The 20,131-nt window shown below is 38.3% G+C and overlaps 1 protein-coding gene across 1 annotated transcript; it reads right to left on the reverse strand.

Annotated features, from left to right (window-relative positions):
- Positions 1–11,431: 11,431 nt before the first annotated feature.
- On the reverse strand, positions 11,432–18,484 carry LOC121413640. Its single transcript, XM_041606550.1, has 3 exons — positions 18,279–18,484; positions 15,738–15,907; positions 11,432–14,421 (listed from the first exon to the last, which is right to left on the reverse strand). Exons 2-3 carry the CDS (start codon positions 15,897–15,899, stop codon positions 11,578–11,580), a joined length of 3,006 nt encoding a protein of 1,001 aa, XP_041462484.1. The 5' UTR covers positions 15,900–15,907; positions 18,279–18,484; the 3' UTR covers positions 11,432–11,577.
- Positions 18,485–20,131: the final 1,647 nt, after the last annotated feature.

Here is a 20,131-nt window from a genome sequence, read left to right on the forward strand (position 1 = left end):
AAAGGGGAGAGATAGGATGATAAATGGATGGTATGTGGGTGTGTGTGTGGGAAGAGAGTGAGTGAGGGTATGTTGAAAAAAAGTGTGTGGGTGGGTGTGTCTGGCTGTTTTGGAGTGAATGAGAGAGAGAGAAAGAACATGGGGGAATCAAGTGAGATAGAGCAGAGAGGGGTGTGCGCAAGACGGAGAAATAGAACGATCAAAAAACAAACGTTACAGATTAAAGGATCGAAAATAAGAGTATGTTTATATAATGAAGTATAATACGTATCCCCCCTCTCTCTCTCTCTCTCGGTTCCCTCTGTTTTACTCTTTTATTCTCACTCGCTCTGCTCACTCGCAATGTCTAAAGGCTAATTCGGAAGCAAGTAATGTCCTTAATAAAAGCTAGAAAGCGGATTGACACCACTGGCCATGGTATACTGAAAGCACTGCGAGGAACAGATGCGTGTGTGGTGAGTGTGTGTGAGAGAGAGGGGGGGGGGGGGGGGCCTGGGAGATTATCGGACAGTAGGAAGGAGGGGATAAACGGGAACAACATACACGTTTTGAGTTTTTTTCTGTGCAAAATATGAGAGAGGAAAATAATGATCTCATAAGACATGTTTTCCTTGAGGAGGGGAGGGGCTGAGGTAGTTTTCAGGCACAGACCCTGACTGAAACAGATCAACAAGTGTGTATCCACGCAAAGACTAGCACATACAAAACTTGCTGTTTCAATTCACGAGCCGTAGGCTGCACATTCAGACCCTTAACTCGAGTAAAGGGTTTGCGCAGCAGACTCGGGATGAAGGTCGGGTCGTCTCATTGCACAAAAGTGTTTTTCGCTGAGAATTGCCATTATTTTATTAAAGTTCTTGGAAATTGGGCGCTTCTTGTGCAATCTGCAAATTGGAATAGTATGCGGGGTTTGGAGAAGGAAGGGCGGGGGAGTGTTTTAAATCAGATTAAGATAAGCATTGCGTTTCGACTAGTTATCAAGTAATCATGATGAGCTAGAGACAGTCATTGTCATCTTCATCAACGACATGAACGAGAATCTACCAACCTACAATCTATTTTAGGCCAGAAACAATATAACATTTCTTTTCTCTCTGTTTTGTTCAAAATAAATTATTCAACTTCGTTATTTTTCTTGTTGCTGCTGTTCTAATGGCGCACTGGAAATCTTGACGTCCCTGACCTAGAAAATTGTCCGTTCAATAGCTGTAATATTGCCTCATTATATCCGCGTCTGTCTGGTTGTCTTACGCACGTGATCAATATCCTTCGTGACCTAAATACCCAGGGCATAACCAGGTGAAATGGAACGATCGAGGAGTACAATTATCCCTGTCATTACAGTTTCACAGTCATATTGTAAGAGTCAACTGCAAGGTGGTTTGAAGAACAATGAATTTATAACGGGCGGATCCAGGATTTTCCAAGGTGGGGCAAATTTTTCGGAGGAAAATTTTGACAAGCCCACCCCCCCAAAAAAAAGGTTTTCAACCACAAATTAAGGATATTTCGTCCACGAAAAAATTGAAAATTGACAAACCAAAAAAAGGGGGGGGGATTCATTTTTTTTGGGGGGGGGGGGTATTTTAAATGTTTTTCAACACGATTTCCATTAAAATGTCACTGAATATCTGTTTACTTGCTGGTTTTGTCCCTGGTATGACGAATCAACATGGTCAAAGGCAAAAAAACATATTAACAATTAACATCAGCTCCGTTTGTTTTCTTTAATTCATTTTCAGTAATATTATTCGCCTCACCCATTGCACTACAAATAAGGATGCTTGTCCCGCCTCTCAATTTCGACGAAGTACACTCTTAAAGTCATGTGCATATGCAATCCTGTTTATCTATCCTAAACTCTCGACATGCCATAGACACTATACCGCCACGCCCCCTTCTGTTACCTGTTAAATACCTAGTGAAATCAATGTAGAAAATATTTTGCGCATTTATTTTTTTCCACTAGATTATAGCTAGGGGGAAAATAGCTGGTTATATCGAGAGCAAGCCATTTAGCCTCCGATGCGCGCAAACAGATGTGAGGGGGAAGGGGTGGAGTGATGAGGATTTTTTCGCTTTTCATTTATTTTCCGAGAAAAAAAACCCCGCCTACTGTTGTCTTACCTCATGATGGTTTTCATTGATCTTAGCTGACAGGGTGTCTCTTTCCTTCTCCAAACTAACATTAAAGGGGAAGTTCACCCTGAAGAAAACTTTGTTTTAAAAATAGCAGAAAAAATAGTAAAAAATATTGGTGAAGGTTTGAGGAAAATCCGTTAAAGAGTAAGAAAGTTATTAGAGTTCAAAATTTTGGATTTGTGACGTCATAAACGAGCAGCTGCCCCATGTGTTATGTAATAAATAATGTATGAATTTTAAATTTGGTATGGTTCCTGATGACTTAATTTTGTTTTCTTTTCATGATCGGGTGTGAAACGATTTGTCTATTGATATACAAAAGTTACAGTGAAAACCATTTTCAATTTTCTGAGAAAATGACATTTCATTGATTTTTTACCATTCTCTATGTAGGGATGCTGCTCGCATATGACGTCACAAATCAAATAATTGAAATTCTAATAACTTTTTAATTATTTGATGAATTTTTCTCAAACCTTCGGCAATATTTTTAATTATTTTTTCTGCTATTTTTACAATAAACTTTTTGTCAGGGTGAACTTCCCCTTTAATAACTTGAAGTTGTTTCTTCTCTGCGTATACAGTCGCAAATCCTATCAGTAAAGATTTCAATCATATCAAATTTCATCTGCATAGCAATCCAATATTTTTAAAAGAAAGAAAACTTACTTTTGTCTCAAGATACAAAATAATTGTCATAAATACAAATAAGTTAAATTACTAGACAAACTCTGCGTGTCTGACACCCAGAACCCGCGAAGTCGCCAACAATCAGCATGGTCAACTAGTATTTAAATTCCCCCTTTTAAACATGATTTATGTCTCTTCTTATTAAAGTCCACACAATTTTCCATGCAATTATACAATCATGTACTATTCAGATATTCGTCGACTGATGCCAATTGGAAGAAATACAAACGTGATGAATTCCTGTAAGCAAATGTAGAGACAAGCGCCACACATAGGAGGAATATTAATGCGTCCATGTTAAATAGAGTTGTAGTTTGTTTTTGTGATAAGTGTCTGGATGAGTATTCGTGTGGTTACTTAAAATTTCACCTCGTCAGTGGTGTATCTTGGGGGCAGGGGGCACCTAGCTGCCCCCGGCGCCATTTCCCAAGGGGTGCCAAAAAAAGGGACAAAGTGAGGAACAGGAGAGGACAAGAGGAAGAAAATGGAAAGAAAGATGAAACACCAATTTGAAAATTTGATTTTACAAACCAGCAATTAACTGCTGTCGCCGAAAATATTTATGGAAGAGTCGGCCTCTCGACGTCAGATGGAGGAATCGGTGCCATTTCAGTGACTGCCCCCTTGAGGTGGGAAGGAGCTCCCGTTTGAATTTTGCTTGAGCGTTTTTTACCCCTAGATTGGAAATTGTACCTCATGGACATGATGGAAGTTTTCCAAATGGCCTTGTTTACTTTTTTACAAATGAATTGAAATTTATGAAGAAATGTGCGTTAAATATGCTACTAACAGAGAACTCATCGTCAACCATGTCAACCCCGTCATTCGACTTTTCGCTTAACTACGAGGAAACCCTCTATAACGCCCAAATTCCTTTGAAAATGCAATTCAAATGACAACACAGCAAAAACTGTGGTGATAAACGGTGTACATATAGCAATTTTACACCGGTGTTAAATTGGTAATGTTAGTTTTACACCTATAGGTGTTATTACAACACCTTTTGTTGTTCCATTTACACTCTTTGGTGTTATGTTTAATCTCTAGGGTGTAATTTTAACACCTCAGGGTGTGGTCCTCTATCAACACCAATTGGTGTCAGTTTTAACATCGCAGTTTTTACAGTAAATAAAGAGCTGAAAGTTGATGAACCGGGACAGCATAGGAATATCTTGACTCAACATAATTTTTGCAATTGTTCGTCCGGTGCAAATCTCCAGATGATCGGCTGTCCCAGTCCACCAAATTTCGACAAAAGCTTCTCAGCTCTCCAATGTGATTTTGATTACATTTTCAAAGGAAGCGATGCGTTGTAGAATGTTTCCCCGTACTAAACGAGAAAACTACCTATTGTCAACATCATCATCATCGTCATCTTCAAGTTATGATTGGGGCAATTCTTGGAAGGGCACATGTCGGATGTTTTATCTGACAGCTTATAGACAATGCTAAAACAGCAAATCAAAATCAAGAAAAGTTGCCGGATCTGACAACTTAGACGGCAAATGTTAATGGTGTTAACTCCTCTGGTTCCAATGTTACCTTGTTCCCTTGTTCTATAGATCACCATGATCATCCGATCAGTAGTTCTGTTTCTTTTAATGGCAACTCCTGTAGGATCTCGGCAGGACATCGTTTTGCTGGCAAACTCCAAGCTGGTGTATAACCAGTTACCTAACATTTTACGCCTAGGTTCATAGTGGCTGACGTTATAGATATCATTAGAGTTGGATTCGAACTCACAACCTTGCGATTATAATAATGATAATAAACTGTTTTCATATAGCACTTAATACATCGGAACGACGTGTCTTAGCGCTTTACAGATATATTATTACCCGGTCATCGGATTCAATCAGTCATTCCCGCACACAATGTGTGCACATCCTCCAGTCCCTGTGGAGTATTCCAGTCAGTCGCTGGTGAGGCGCACACAGTACTGGACAAGCTACAATGACTTTCACATCCTACCGGGTACCCATTTACCACCTGTGTCGAGAGTGGCAAAGTGTGGATTAACGTCTTGCCAAAGAACGCGAGACCGCGTTGGGATTCGAACACACAACCCTCTGTTTACAAAGCGAGAGTCAGAACCACTACACCACGGCTCCTCCACATTATGAGTCCAATGCTCTAACCACTTGACCACACGACCCGTTTGCATTCTTAGAACTGGAAATAAAGAACAACTATCTGCACAATATATATTTGCTGGAAATGATAAATAATATATGTAAACCGAACTGCAACCATGGTAACTAGAAATTGAAACAGTATAACCCTGTCTAGTAAACTTTTGAATGAGTGCATATCCGTTATGTGTGGGTCGTGAAGGATTGCAAATTGTTGAATGTTAATACCATATCAGGCAAGATTTATTACGTGAGCAAGAAGGTATTGATTCACCGGAGAGGGGGGGGGGGGGGCGAGGTGGACCTATTATAGGCATAGCGATGAATTGCCAGTAAAGTTTCTCACGAGTATGGTTCCAAAGATATCAGTGATATCCGATATAGGCAGTAAATATGATAAATGTAGATACAGTAAATGTGAAAGTATGAATAAAATAACAATAAATTAATAATTATAAAGGTCCTGGATCTAATAGATAATGAAGAAATTTTAGATATTAAAGATTAACAATGATGATGAGGAGGGGGTGGCGATGACAACGACGATGTGGTGATGATGGTGAGGGTGGTGATGATGGTGATGATGATTATGATAATGATAATGTTGATGATGATGATATTGATGATGATGATGGTGATGATGGTGATGATGATGATGGTGATGATGGTGATGATGATGATGGTGATGATGGTGATGATGATGGTGATGATAGTGATGATGGTGATGATGATTATGATGATTATGATGATATTGATGATGATGATGATGATGATGGTGATAATGATGGTGACGATGATGATGGTGGTGGTGATGATGATGATGATCTTGTGATGATGACGCTTGTTTGCATGATGATGATGTTGACGTGGATGATGAAAATAGTAAGACGAATAATGGACATGTTCCCCTCCATTATTTACCCTCTTTAATTCTTCTTCTTTCATCTCTTCGTTAAACGAGCATCCCCTAAATTACAAATGTATACTGAGAAGCCCCTGTTACGGGTTACATTATAGGGGGTTCTACGCCTTCTTCTTTGTTAATGGGATGAATGAAAATAATTGAAAGGGTCAATGTCAAAGACCCATATAAGGTGTCAAAACACCAATAGGAAGGGGTAATATTTAATTGGATAATTACTTGAAATGGGGTGACCGTCTGGTGTAAATGGAAAGTACGTGACACGGTATATAGAAAATACTGATGACATTGCTTGCTTGATGACTGGCTGATCGCAAGGGAGGGGGTTATGCTGATTGGATCCGATGTAAAGCGGATCTGCATATGTGTGTGCCCGAACAGACACAACACATCTTCTAAAATTTACACAAATATGTATATATATATATATATATATATATATATATATACACAGTAAATGCCCTTGCGAAGTTTATCTATTGGGCTTGATTAATTTAGCGTATGAGTTTACTTTGATCAGTTGGGCCCTATCTTAATTCTTTCTTCATTTTTTTTTTTTTGGGGGGGGGTCTTTTTCCCCCTTTAGCAAAGAAGTATTCCCGTATAAAATAGGAAAATTGTCATGAATTAATATATTCAATTCAGGAGGGGGGGGCGGATTAAAAAACTAAGGCCCGTTTCATCAGGCTAAAGAATTGTATGGCATCTTAGCCATTTTAATCACCACCCCCCCCCTGTGAATTATCATTAATTATTATCAGTCATGACAATAATTTTGTCATGATTATACTAATACATTTACGTCCAATGTATGCTCACATGTAGACAGAATATGGCCGCACCCCGAAAAAAAAAGAAAATGAGAGAGCGAATCGACCGATCTTGTCATAGAGGCGACTTTGGATCTTCTAAAGTGAATTTTAAGGATTTCTGCACACTTTTCCAAAAAAAAATGTTGGGGGGGGGGGCAATTAGGCTTAGAGGAAGGCGAGTAGCGATATTCATCTTGGAGTTTTATTCGACAATCCAACATCTCGAGTCACCGGTATTGACAGATGAAGAAAGTTTGTATTGATGACCTTGCCCTATTCATAAATATTGGTACATCCGATACACAAAGTGCATTGACACGACAAGTAGAAGATAAAGTCATTCCCATTTCATATTTGACAATCTCTGGTGTATACTATTGCGGTCTTATTGGCTGCCCCTTTCTTTTTATTTTTACATTTTAGACAATGTTTTGGGCCTGTTTTTCCTATCAATGCGCATAGAGTCTTCCGATTGTTATGGGCCGCTATGGTATATATTTCGATTATTAGTATTATTGTTTTGTTTGGTTTGAATCGTTTTTTTTTTTAGTATTTTCACCGTTGAATTTGCTTTTGTATCCCACTCGTTCGATGTTTTTTTTCTCACTAAACTGGTTAGGCCTTACACAATACTGTACTTGGTCTTTTTTTTCTTTCTCGCTCACTAGCTTACTTACAATGTATCCAAAAGACTGCACCTAGTTGGGGCAAGAATCTTTTGCAAATGGATATATTAAATTGCCAATGAATCAATCATCAAGGGGAAAAGCAAATATAATAATTTCCGTAAAAAAAAATCGAATTTAAAATGAAGTAAATCGCCAATCTTGTCATTTTTGCCACAAAAGTTATTCATAGAGTTGAGTTTATGGGGTGCAATCAATTGACTTGACTGAGTTGTAGTCATATGACTATAAATATCTCTTTAAATTGATATCTATGGTTCTAACAACTTGGGTTAATTTTAAGCGGATACTGAACAAATGCTAACTAAAGAGGGCTGTGTATTATTACGAGAGTTGTGTCACATTGTGCAAGGAAGAGGAAGGATGAGGAAGGAGCAGAAGAAAAAGACTGAAGAGGACGAAGAAGAAGAGGGAGGTGAAGAAGGAGAGGAAGAAAAAGTAAAGAAACAGGAGGAAGCAGAAGTAGATAAGAAGATGGAGAAGAAAGAAAGAAAAGATGAAATGAAGGAAGGAACTTAGTAATGATCTCAGAACCTATTTTTTCAGAGATGAATGCAGTATACATTGTTTCCTCTGAAATCTAGGCCAATCTCCAATTCTTCTCTCATTCTATCCCTCGATCCTCTCCCTTCTGTCTTTCCCTTTTTCTCTCCCACCCTCCACCCCCTCACCTCTCTCCTTCCTTCCCTCTCTCTATATCCCTCTATCTCTCCCTATCTCTTTCTGTTCCCCTCCCTTCTATTATAGAATAGAATATAGAAATTTTCTACATCAAACCACCCATGTCGCATTATCACTGCCAGTATCATAATCCTCACTCCAGCTCCACATTTGCACGAAGTCAAATAGTTATTACATTCAGATATGAATATTTTATTATCAGAATTTTCCACTAGACAAATTGATCTTTTCCCTCAAAGAAACTCGTCTACACTTCTAACATCATATGAAAGAAACCGCTATAGCATACTAGATATACAGAGAGAGAGATACAAAAATTCAGAACAGAAGCAAATAATATGATTCATATTTACATTATGGCAAGATAAAACATATAACAATAAATATAATAATTTCTGACATTATGATTGTCTTCATGAAAATGTAGGTCATGCTCTCTCAAGGCTGTATTAAATGTAAAATGCTTGCGTTACGAGCCAAATATTTTGTGGGGCAAACTTGAGTAGGGAGAGAGGAAATGTTATTCTTTTAATAATGAGGATCAATTTTTTCAACGATTATGACATATCTAAGTATGATGTTATATTTCGTCCTTTTCTCTTTCTTTTCCTTTTTTTCCTTGGTTCGAAATAATATTTGATTGGTCTTGGTCCATATTGCCGCCCATTACTTGAAAGAAATGTGTGATCATTACAATGATAGGAAACAGACCTCTTTTCCTAAATAAAAAAATATTAAAAGAAAAATACTACCTTGAACAACTCATTATTTAAATCAGTCCTCTCTTGATAGAGTTTGTTCTTGTTTGAAAATTCGAACCAGAGTATTTGAATCAAGCGATGCCACTATTCCTTATCTTGAAATCATTTGCACCATTATTCGTACTAAGAGATAGGCAAGTTGATTGATTGTATGACGATTTACATAAAATATTATACTGATCTCGCACCTCGTAGTTTGGTCTTATTGATGACAAATTGTGTCATTACTTGCAACATTAATCATAATCTTAAAAGGCAAATAAACCAGGATTACCACATTCCAGGTAATTTCCCGGGCTCCTGGTAATAAAAACATAGGCTTTGCCAGGTAATTGTCAGGAAATAAAGATACTCCAAGAAATTCCGGAATATCCAAAAATTAAAATTTACAAAATAATGTAATCATAATAATGATGATAATGTAATGTAATAGTGTAAGAAATAATGTTTCCATGAAACAAGTTTCAAGCCGCATTTTGTAGGTAAACAAAAACAGTTCACGCTTTTCACTTGCATTATTGATTTTACTTCAGGAAGTGCGTAGACAAAAGAAAAATATTTGACAATTCCAGAAAATGCCTCTGAATTTCTTTAGTTTTGGGAACTTTGTTTTGAACTATGGAAAGACCAATACAGCTCTCTTTTCTTGTGTTAAATCAATGATTCAAACACAGGCCTACATAAACCTCAGGAGTATGATGCTCCAGCACGCCTCTTAGATGAACAAATTATGACATAACTGGCTTATCATAGGATAAATATACTCTCTAAAAATTCTGTCCCTGATCTTCAAATATGTCTATTCTAGGACGACCTCCCAGCCTCTATACCTCTATACAGGAAACAAGATTTTGAACTTTGGAGAAGTTTAACTGCCAAAGTTTTTTTTATGTTTCCATGATGGTAGTCAGTGTAAAGACAATGTTGGATTACTCTTAACATGTTCTCAAAGCAAATTTACATTATGACTAAAATGTACACTGAATAATAAATGCTGGTAGATTAACAGTGAATGAATCAAGAATATCATACAAAAGTGCAAAATGTGTAGAAAGAAAGCACATTCATACCTCTAGACATGCTCATTAATATTGCAACAGAAAAGTAAACTATCATGGTATACTGAGCATATATTTCAACATAAAACAAATTCATATAGAAACAGAGAAAGGTAGGAAAATTCAAAAAATGTCCCTTCATAGAAAATGAATTTCAAATCAATATAATGTAAGATTTTGTTTTTGAATAAGGTAAATATACTCAGTTCTGTTACACACAGTATCGCATGTTCATAATGCATGACACAATTTTGAGATGGTTAGAAAATAGAAATAAAAATGTCAAGAAGGCTTCAAAATAATTGCAGTTTTTCATCAATTCAAATGAATAAAGGGCAAGAATAATGTTAAAATTTGGCACAATCAGCGACGACTCGCGACAGGAACTATTCCTTTATACATTGCTACCTAACAGATATTTACATGTGTTCTTAAAATTGAAATAAATCATTCCCCCTCCCCATCTTGGCCCGATCTATTGGTCACATGTTTGTGTGATCAATTGTAAAACTCAGCCCAAGTTCAATCGCTCAGGCTTATGAACTGGTAATGCCATAGAAATGGAAAAAAATTGATATCACTAGAAAATTGGTTTTGTGATTTTCATAACTTCAATTTATCAAATGATTTATGTCTGTCAACAGCTAAAATAGTCTTCTTCCCTAATGGTGCATGGGGTAAGTACCCAGCGAACACACACACAAGCCATACAGGTAGACCAGGGTCTAAGTAAAAATGAACTTTAGAATTCGGGCCATTCTCTCCCAAGCTCCAGATATTAACTAAATTAGATGATATTCCTTCAAAAAGAAAAATCAACTGATTGAAAAAAATCTGTTGCCAAAGTTGGAGACTTGGATATAATATAAACTTTGATACTAATTCATTCCCTCCAAAAGATGAAAGATATAGTAGTTTACCCTAACATCAAGTTGGTTTTATTTTCAGCAGTAAATACAAGAAACATAAAATTTGATGAAAATCCAGCTATTTTTAGTCACATGCAACCAGATGCCATTTCACAAAAATAAAAAAATCCAGCTTCCATGGCTTTAGAACCTTCACCATTGTAATATAGAGCAGAGCACGACACTGGCACTGGTCTGACTGTCCCAGACCAGTAAAAATTGCTGTCGGGCCAGTAACTTTTTTTTAGAAATAGCCAGATTTACTGGTAATGATATTTTCTCCTCTTTTGTGAATTGAAAAATGACTCTGTTATCTTAAAGAATGACTCTCCAAAACTGAGTAATGGCGCTTGTGAAATATATATTGTGAGTGTACTGTTTGTTGCATATTTTTTTTTTTTTTTGGGGGGGGGCAATAAAATCAAGACAGCAAATTAAAATCAAATCTTTTTAATGTTTTGGGGGACCAGTATATTTTAGGTTCGGACCAGTAAAAAAATGGAAACACTGTCTATCTACCAGTTCAACATGAACTGGTTGGACCAGTAGAAAAAAGGGTTAGTGTGGAGCCCTGTAAAACAGAGTAATCAGACTGTAATTACATGTTTTTGTCTAGAAATTTTCTGATCTCCCCATGAATCATCGGTTTTAGGAATTTGACGATTGACTGTTGACATGATATTTCATAACATTAGCTATGGATTTTTTTTTTGTCTCCCCTGAATAATCTGTCACATGACATAGCAGAGTCATTCTCTGAACACATCTGACAGAAGAATTTATGATTAAGACATATTCGATGTAGGGATTAGAAGCAGATGGGAAAGTACATCTCTAAAACTACTATCTGCATTATCTGTAGGTGCAGGAGTTGATTCACTTGGCACTGGAGCAAGAGGGGCTGGATCAGGAAGAGAGACTGGATCGGGTGGGTCAAAAGGAGGAATCTCAACATCCTGTAGAAGCCGTTCTTTCTGCTTTCTCAGGGATACAATGGCAAATTTCTGGCTGATTCCAAGCGTGTTCAGGAAGAAAAGTTTGCACACATTCTCCTGCCAGTCTCCCAACTTGAGTGTGTATTTCATGTGCACCTTGCGAGTCAGCTTCATCTGAGAAGCTGGGAGTGTTCGCTTCTTGACGGCGGTCTCTTCGATGCAGTCCTCCATGTATTGACGCTTCTTCTCCCAGGGCATTTCCTTGCTCCAGAACATGTTGAAGATCTTTTCCCGCATCTCCTGTGGCACACGTTCCAGGCATTGTTTGCGACAGTTTGTGCAGGGTTCCTTGATCTTTCGGGCTGGGATGATGTTGCCTTTGTCATTGACATAGGTCTGACCAGCACAACGCATGTCCGCTGTGTCACTAGGACGATACCTTGTTTTGGTATGACCAACCTGCCCAGATGTTGAAGGAAAATCTTCAAGCTGTTCATCCTTCTCCTCCTCTGCACAGTCCTCTTCCCCATCATATGTTCCTGGCATCTGTTCGGGAGGCACTATGGGCACAGAGCACTGAGGACCAGCAGAAACCTGAGCCTTCCTTTTTGGAGGTGTGTAATCTTCATCATCATCATCATCATCTTCATCATATTCTTCTTCACTTGACGGTTGATAGTCTTTATCATTTTCTGCATCTGTAGGTTCCATAGACATTTCATCTTGATTATCCAGAATGTCACCCTCTGGACCATCAGCAGAAGTAGTGGCAGATGATTCCTGAGCGGTTGCTTGCTTTGAAGAACCGGAGGCTGCCTTCACAGACTTACTCTCTGCCTGTTTCTTCCCAGCAAGCCTGGTGGATGAACTCGGAGTGCTTGCTGTCAACATCTTACATTCCTCAAAAATTTTCATTTCCTCGCAGAACACCCTCCTGTACATGTAAGTGCTTGCAGGCTTTGTGCCTTGCATCCAACAACACTGACGATAAGCGGCATACATCTTGGAGACGTTCCATGACCATCCTCTGGTTGAAGAATGGGTCTGATACTCTCTACCCTTATTTGGATCTGCCCAGCAGTTGTAGATGATGTGCTGTCTGATCTCTTGGGCTGCAGCAGGGGGTAACTTGGCAAGAGTTCCAGACTTCTTCCTCTTGGCTGGATCAAAATCACCATTTTCATCCTGCTTTGCAATGCAAGAAGCTATGAAATTATGGCTAAGGCCAAGGGTGTTGACAAAATACTTCCGACAAACGGGTACTTTCTTACCATCCACCTCAAAGAAATAAGTGAATCTGTGAGGCCTGCCGAACCTTGTGGCAGCCCTAGCCCTCTTAAGTCTTATCCTAGATTTGATGACAGGCCTTGATTCTGTACAGCTGAGCACATACTTCTTCTTTTCTGTCCAGTCTTTATTAGGATCCCAGAAGTTGTTAAATAGGCTTTGTCTTTGCTCTTCTGTGATATGCTCTGTGCAAGCTTTCTGGCAATTCTCACAAGGCTCTTTCATCTTCCTTGATGGCCTAACTTGCCCTTTGAAGTTCACATACTCCTTTCCCCCAAATCTCAAGGCATGGTACTCTTTCAACTTATCTTTCAGGCTGCATTTTGGTTTGGTATTGCGGATACGTTCTTGTTCTTTCTGCCAGAGCTCTTTGATGAGGCACTCAAGAGCACTGACCTGTGGCGTAGGAGTGTAGTCCAGAGGGCGCTCTTCATTACGCACTTCATCTGGTCCCTCTAATCTCTGCTGGGATATCCTAAGCTCTTCATTCATGAGCTTACGATAGAAGTGCTTCTTAACCGTTGTTCTCTGGTGCATCTCGCACTCCTGAACATACGAGTCATACATCTTGGGAAGGCTGACCTGTTCCTGCGGTCTATTCAAGATATTCAGCTGGATATGCCTCCTTGCCTCTTGCTTCATGTCGTAGGGAATTTGGTTCGCAGCTGGATGCCTACCTCGTCTATCAGGTATCACTTTCCCATCAACTGTCTTTTTATGCAGTGATATGATGACAAACTTCTCTCCAACAGCAAGGGTGTTGAGAAAGAATCTCTTGCAAACCTTCTCCATGATGCCATCGCAAGTCAAATGGTAATGGAAGCTGATTCTGCGGGCTTTCTGATCCAGATCCCTCTTTGATCGTCTCCTCTGAATAGGCTGAGGCAAAGCATGTTCGATGATGTACATTCGTCTGTAGGTCCAGTCCTTGTTACTATGCCAATAATCATCAAAGATCTCCTGCCTCTGCTCCTCGCTGATCCTCTCAGGACATCGCTGCCTGCAGTTCTTACACGATTCCTTCATCTTCCGAGCTGGCATGACGCATCCATTCGAATTGATATACGGTTGCCCTGAATTGCGCAACCTCTTGTTGGTGTTCCTCTTCCAGGCTGCTGGGTTCCGAGCCCTCTTCTTAGGCTGCCCACCTTTGCTTTTCTTGGACCTTTCCTTAGGTTTAGGCTCAGCTGGCAGAGGGGCGGTAGTCTTTGGGAGGTACTGCGGTTGGTTGAATGTCACCAGCCCTCCCCTGTTATCATCAAAGCTATGTAGGTTGATGTCGTCTGCAGCACTGGTACTGCTGCCTGCTCCTCCTCCTGGTCCTCCAACTCCTGGAGGTCCTATGTACATGCCTTGCATCCGATCATGGGGATGGTGGTGGTGGTGAGGATACCCATCTCCGGGGACCTGAACAATCATCAAATAGGAAAAAACAAGCATGGAAATTATACATCATGCAAACTGTAAATAAGATTAAATAATGAAATACATAATGCATCAGAAGTTGAAGGTTTAATGAAAATATGTGGGAGGTGCAAGATTCTTGAGAAATAAATCTAATATACAATTAATTCTATTTGTTAACATTCAAAGTTTTTAAACTCCTTTATAGTCCAAATTATAAATCACTTGTTTAGTGCTTTTTATGTATCATACATCATCTACTTTGTAAATTCAACACAATTGGCAAATACCTATTTTAAAAAGAAAAATTGTATCAAGTATATCAACATTTATCAAGACTTCTGAATAAATTAAGAATCTGAATATATTTATGAAAGTGCAACTTCAAGCCTACCTGTAAAGACCTTTCAAGTCTACAAGTTTATCAATTATAACAATATAGAAAAGTATGTATTCCAATTCTTCATCAAGGTTATGAAATATTGGTACTGATCCTGGTTGACACAGGTCTCACAAATGCTGTAGGATCGTCAGATTTTCTAAGACTCAAGATTTTATCCTTAATGCAAAAGCCACAACAGAGAAATAGACAGCCAACCCTAGAGTACCAAAGTGTGACATCATCAATTTTCTCTTTTTGCATTTCAGCGTTTTTTATACCATATTTTGGTAGAGCATATCAGTGTTTTTTTGTCTTTCTGCAGACCAAGAGAGGAATGGGAAGCACAGAGAAATTGATTTTTTGTGTGTCAGTTCTAAATCAGCGTTTTTTACACCATATTTTGGTAGAGCATATCAGTGGGTTTTTTTGTCTTTCTGCAGACCAAGAGATGAATGGGAAGCACAGAGAAATTGATTTTTTGTGTGTCAGTTCTAAATCAGCGTTTTTTATACCATATTTTGGTAGAGCATGATGAAAAACCCCCACAATCCAAATATGGTGGAAATCAGTCCGTGGGGCCCCAAGTAAAAGTTAGAAACCAGGCCAATAATACATTTGATTTGATTTTATTGATTTCCGTTTCACAACATAAGAATGATAAATATAACATGACAAGGTCGAAAAATACTGCAAAACATAATAAAATATATACATAATCTTAGACTTAAGGAACACACAATTTAACAAATAAAAAAAACCTAATATGACATTTGTATTTGAAAGTAAAACATTGACTTCAATGAGGCTAATTATGTATGAATTCATGAGGTAATATCTCAGGCCCCCATGGACTGATTCAGAAAACCAAAACAGCACACCATCAGTCAGATACGAGTCTGTTTTGATGGAGTGACCATATCAATATTCAATTACTCGCCTGGTAATGGGGCATGTAATGCTGCTGGGCCGAGGTCTGCGGCTGGTGATAGTCATCCGGAGGGAGGTGGACACTGCCCTGGTAGCTGTTGACTACTTTCAAGCCTTCCTCAGCTAGCAGGGGCAAGTAGCCCATGTTCTGATGGATATGCTGAGGATTCATCTCTTGGTCTGCAGAAAGACAAAAAAAATATATATTTATAAATGAATAACAAAAAGTAAATTCTTTGGGAAGCACAGAGAAATAGATTTTTTGTGTCAGTTCTAAATCAAACTGGAATTTCTGCAGGTATTGGCTCATTCTCCAAAAAAAACATGGACATCTTGGGAAATTTGGAGATTTCCATCAACCGGTTTATGCACATTTGTCATTGTGATCCGGTGATAGTAGACTTCTTGTATTATTGGTCCTAAATGTATTCCATAAAACTTTGTCAATATCTGTTTACATGTTTTGATGCCAAATTCCAGATTTCATACATCTTTATATGAGGTCCTACCATATTGGGAGTTCATAAACAATAAGCACCGGTAATTTCACCCAAAGAAGTTAATCACTAAAACTAAAGAAAAAAATAATCATCATCATTGTGTGCATCTCTGTTACCGCACGTGGCAATTACTTTTTACAGATGCACCACCTATATATATACCTGTCATAATAATAATCTCCTAGTCAGGTGATTGGTTTAACCCTATCTAGGCCGGGGTATTTTGGGAGTTCATACATGTACAGCCGGGGGGGGGGCCTCCCAGGCCCCCCCCTCCTGAGATCTCGGCCGTCGACTGCGCGATCGCGCCGAAAATTGGCACGCGTGTTGCCTGTGACATAATCTACAAAATTGTATAGTAATTTTTTTCATGCGAATTGCTATTAAGTGATTATGCTAATTTATGAGTAATTAGTATAGGAAATCATACTTTTCCCTCTAACTCCCTAAATAAAGCTCCAAATGTACTAATTTTTGGTATAGAAACTCTTTGTGGTGTTCTTAGCAAGTGTACATGAAAAATTGCAATATCAAATATTGTTTTTTGCAATTTCTTATGTATTCTATGTTTTTTACCTTTTGTTTTTCACTGTTTTTTCAATCAAATTTGTTCTTTGATAAAAAAAAAGCATAAAGTAAATACATTTACACCAGCAAAACTGAAAATAATCATACATTTATGAATTTTGGTAGAAAACACAATTTGCATTGACTTTGTACACAAAACCACGTTTTTGAGCAATTTTTGGTCTGACATGCACATACATAATGTTGCGTAATTTCGAAACCACGTACCCGGGAGACGCAAAATTGGTCTCAACATTTGCGCAAGACTTGAAAGTAAAAAGTCAGCGAGCGGCGCGGTCAAAAAATTTTGCACAGCGAAAATATCGCGCAATTTGTTGAGGGGGGCCTCCGAGGCCCCCCCCGGCCTAGATAGGGTTAAACCCTATCATGTGACCAAACTAGTTCCAAAGTCACAAAATTGGCAAAAAAAGCCATGAATCCCGACATCATGTCACAAGCCAGATATAGTGCCCCGAGCCATAGTTTTCTTAAAGGCCAAATCCACCCCAGAAAATGTTAATCAGAATCAATAAAGAAAAATCAAACAAACATAATGCTGAAAATTTCATCAAAATCGGATGTAAAATAAGAAAGTTACAACCTTTTAAAGTTTCGCAATATTTTTCACGAAATAGTTATATACACAGTTTAGTGATATGCAAATGTGAGAGGCGATGATGTCACTCACTATTTAGTATTTCTTTTGATGAAATTTTCAGTGTTATGCTAGTTGAATTTTTCTCTTTTTATTAAAATAAACTTTTTGTTGGGGTGAACTTGTCCTTTAACTATGCCTTGATGGGTAGGGCTTAAAGGATGGGTCCATCCCAAACAAAAAGTTTACCCTAGTATCTTAATAAAAAGGAGAAAAATCCAAAAAGCATAACATTAACAACACTAACAATGTCATCAAAATCAGATGTAAAGAAGAAAGTTATTACAAATTAAAGTTTCGCTTTTCACAATTCCTGGTTGGTATGCAAATGAGGAGACTGATGATGACATCATCCTCTCACTATTTCTTTTGTATTATAATATTATGAAATATAAAATATTCTATTTCTCTGGCTCTGCTCACTGACAATGTCATGCGAAACAACGATGAATTCCTCACTGAACATGTGGAAATTTGTATACAGTTAAGCTAAAGTTTCTTATGCCAGTTTGATTTTTCTCTATTTATTCAAATCAACAGCTCCCTGGGTTATCCCAACATCAGCCTGATTTCAAACACGGTGTTGTGGCTGGTGTTGTCACAACACCAACAACAGATTTCAACACCATACTTGATCTTGAATTGAAATTCCAGTGCATACCACACACTTTTCAACATGTCGGACTAAACAACAACAACATTCTAACATTTTTCAGTTATCACTCAAATTCTGCACGAAAATACCTCAAAATATCTCCTATTCCCTCGGAATGATCAATTCAATGGTATCTTCGATATATTATCGTTCTATTTTCTCGTTTATACTTACGATAAGGATGCAATCCTCGGCTCAAAAGCGGTTAATTTGACCTTTTGTCAAAACCTAGTATACGCCCTTTGTGTAGTTAACAGCCCATACACTTTGTACGTCGGATTTGTGTGTAGCAATACGCATTACATGCTACAACGTATTATCTCCTTCCAATATGTTTTGAGCGCACGGGTGTGGCTAGATGTGGCCTTTTACTCACACTATGATAGTCTTTGCAACTAGACAATTTTTTATTGGTGTTCAAAATCTTCCTTGTATATGTGCAGAGCCCGATGCGGAGCCTGCGAGATGCAGGTCGGGGAGGGGGTCGATCGGTGGCGGATCCAGGAAGGAAGGGGGGGGGGGGTTGACCAGGCCCGCCCTTAGAGGATTTTCTTTTATTTTAAGACACTAGAAAATGTGTAAACATGGGCTAGCTTTAGTGGCAAGGATAGGGGTAGCTCCAATAGGTGCACTCTAGCTTCAACCTTTTTTTTTAAAGAAATAGTGGGCCTGAGTGGCGTACCACTTAGGAGAGGCCATCAGGCTGTTAAATCACTCCTCTCGGGTGACAAGTAACTCTCATCCCTAAAAGTGAGTGCACCAAGTGCAATTCAACAGAGTATGGCTATGCATGATCATTGGCGAATGAAATAGGTGTAGAAGAGTTCAATGCCCATTGGAGTTGTGCAGGTTTTTCTTCTCCTTTCTCTCTCTCTCTCTCCTCAGCCTTAGCTAGCTACCCCTCTATTTATCTCCCACTCCCTCCCCCTCTCTCTCCTCATCTCTCTCCTAAACCTTCAACCCCCCCCCCTCCTCTATACCACCTTTGTCTCCTACTCGATCCCTCCCCATGCACCCCTCTCCCCCGCCCCATCTCCCTCTCCCTCCCTGCTCTCTATCCCTCTCTCTGCCTCCCCATCTATCTGTGTCTCTGTCTCTCCCTCTCTCCAATACAAAACTTTTTTTGTCAAGATCCATTTGTTTACAGAAGATAGAGTGGAAATTGAAACAATTATAGTGACACAAGTCCATAGGCATTTAATTGCGACATAAATATTAACAGTGATAAACATAAGTAAAGAAATATATTTACAAGAAAATAATATCATTGCAACTAAAATGCAGATATAAATTTGATCTTTTGTGTTGTTATCATAGCTCGCTTCCTCATAAAATATTACTCAAGAATAGAAATAATCAGAATGTATGTTTACTTTCCCAATTAAAAATACATATTATGCATAAATGCATACATTTTGGGGGTCAAATTCTGAATACTCCATATTTTGCATAAACCTGTCATTTGAAGTAATAGTAAAAGCACAGTAAAAATAACACTGGAATGCAAAAACAATAGAATATATATGTGGAATTTTCTGCACACGTGTAGTCTAGTGAGTTGTTAAATAGGAAAAAGTGCAACCAAAAGAAAGAAAAATAAATTGGAATCAAATATCATCTGTTTAATGCACAGATACAATGGAAATCAATGAATGCTATATCTCCTTCTTTTTAACTTATTATATTGAATATACTGAAATGGACGGAAAAATACTTTTTCAAATGCAGCAACATTATACACAACATCTAAATTACCGTATACCAATTTAGAATTTGAGTCACTTTTTCACATTCTCGAAAATAAATGTACCTTTGTGTTGACAATCCGAGCCCACAATTTTACTGGATAACATTGTTTCTCACCGTCATGATCACAATCTTCTAATCATTAGTATGAATAATACATGATGAGTACATTACAAAAGTTTAATAAATCATTTCCAACCTGCCTGGGAACCTATATTCAATGCCAAAAAGGCATAAGTACTATGCCCAGATTCTATCACTAAATCCCTTTCAGTTTTGTA

This window comes from Lytechinus variegatus, chromosome 4 (assembly GCF_018143015.1).
Source record: "Lytechinus variegatus isolate NC3 chromosome 4, Lvar_3.0, whole genome shotgun sequence".
NCBI lineage: Eukaryota > Metazoa > Echinodermata > Echinoidea > Temnopleuroida > Toxopneustidae > Lytechinus > Lytechinus variegatus.